Source organism: Procambarus clarkii, chromosome 42 (assembly GCF_040958095.1).
Source record: "Procambarus clarkii isolate CNS0578487 chromosome 42, FALCON_Pclarkii_2.0, whole genome shotgun sequence".
Taxonomy (NCBI): domain Eukaryota; kingdom Metazoa; phylum Arthropoda; class Malacostraca; order Decapoda; family Cambaridae; genus Procambarus; species Procambarus clarkii.
The window spans coordinates 35,574,123-35,576,131 of record NC_091191.1 but is presented as its reverse complement, the minus strand read 5'-3'; the positions used below and the strand labels follow the sequence as shown (position 1 = coordinate 35,576,131).

The window sequence follows — 2,009 nt, the reverse complement described above, 5'->3', positions numbered from 1 at the left end:
TTTGTCCTCCCCAGCATTCTCCATTCCCCTGTCCCCTCGTCCTCCCCACCATTACCCTCTCCTCTGTTCCCTCGTCTTCCCCACCATCCCCCCTCTCGTCCTCCCCACCATTCTAAACTACCTCATCCCATGCATTCCATGATGGTCTGATGCTTCCATCTGAAAATTGGGAACATCAAAAGATCTGACTTTCCCAATTTTCTGATGGGAACATCAAATGATCTGATATTCCCATCACTGAAAAATAAAACAGATAAAAAAATGGTATGAAAAATAGAAAATAAAATATACTCATGAAATGAACAGAATGGTTAACAACGCAGCTCAATTGCAATGCAATGTCACAATAACATTTAATAACAATAACATTTAAATATACTTTAAGATATAATCTAGAAGAAAATAAGGATATTGAAACGGTTCATGAACTCTATTTCAATAAAGGACACTATGGGGAACTTTGAAAAATAGTTATTGAGTATAATTAGACAGACTTGTTGCTAGGCAGAGGAGTAATGAGATATATGGCAAATTTTGCAAAATATACAATGAAGGTACACAAACATTCATACCCAAACAAAGCAAAATGCTAGGTAAGAACAAAGCATTTGGCCCGTAGGAGAAAGGAGATACCCACAAGACTAGAATACAAGTCATTAACAAGCATGCAAGTATAATACATAATACATGCAGACATATATAATCCAAAAAATGTCAAATTTACGTACTTATTATTACATTACAAATATCCAAGGTTTTGAAGACACGTTTCCTCTTGCGCCCAACGAGTGAATACTGAGACCAGACCCCATAGGTCCCTATCCTCCTCATCATTCGTCTCACTGTGTCTCCACAGCTTGCACCGCCCATTTGAGACAGCGTCTGGACCTGTTAAAATAATGCATAAGCTGTAAGGTAATAGAGAATAATATATATCTTTCAATCTCAACATTAGATTTTCTAATTTCCAGCTGTATTAAATAAATAGCATTAAAATATTTTCCTTCTTAACTATTACAAAAATCAACGAATTTGAGTAACTTTTGCTTTTGTTTTATTTGTACCTTAAACATAACACTGAACAATCAATTATGTGCCACCCCACCTTCCTTCATCTGCAAAAAAACTAATCAAAAGACATATGTACAAGGCTAAAAAAATTCAGCAACACTTACCATACTCAGGCTAAAAGAATTAAGCAACACTTACCATACTCTTTTTATATTCACTGTTAACTTTTAGCTCATGTGACAGACTTTCCACCTGCTCAACAGTTTCAAGTGGGGATGGAAGAATGTCTTCCAGGATTGGTATATCTCCATGTGTTTTTGACATATGGGGTTTCCGTCATTTTGACAATATTCAGGATATCCCCTGATAAAAATGTCAATTTTGATAATTCCTTCATTATGTATTCCATTTTTTCTGTTACTGCAAAAAAATAATTCATCAACAGCATTGTGTGTAACACCATTCTTGTTTACCCACTGAATTAATAAATTCTGTGGGTAAACAAGTGAATGATGATTATCATGGTCATCATTCTCCTCCTCACTTTGAGAATTAGATAATACATCATGAATATCAGTAAGATTCATGTGTAAATCATCAATTTCAGAGCCTAATCCATACTCTTGATTTGACTCGGCTTCAAAAGAACTAATGTCATTGTCTGACGACTCAATCTCTGAACTTGATGCTGCCTCAGTAAGATTAATGGGTTCACTAGTGTGTACAGCTGTATTTGGATGCATTTTGTGTATACGTTTTAGCCTTCTTGATACTTGCATCCATCTGTTGTTGTATTGGAGTCGCTTTTTTCGCTTATACTCGTACATTCTGTTAAAGAGTGTCAAATTTCTACATTAGACTACCATATTACCTATATTATTGTTAATAATGTATTGACAGATGCAATATGTATTAAAATTCTAAAATAAGTCATTCATTATATACAATGTGTGATAATTAAAGCTGGTGCATATAACATCCTTGTCAGGCACATGCAA

At 34.8% G+C, this 2,009-nt stretch overlaps 1 protein-coding gene across 1 annotated transcript in view; it reads right to left on the bottom strand.

Annotated features, from left to right (window-relative positions):
• LOC138373400 (uncharacterized) overlaps nucleotides 1-884 on the bottom strand; it is a 1,725-nt gene extending 841 nt beyond the window's left edge. The window contains exon 1 of the mRNA XM_069339593.1: nucleotides 729-884. Within this exon, the coding sequence (XP_069195694.1) occupies nucleotides 729-870 (142 nt within the window). The 5' untranslated portion in view covers nucleotides 871-884. The remainder of the gene's footprint in view (nucleotides 1-728) is intronic.
• Nucleotides 885-2,009: the final 1,125 nt, after the last annotated feature.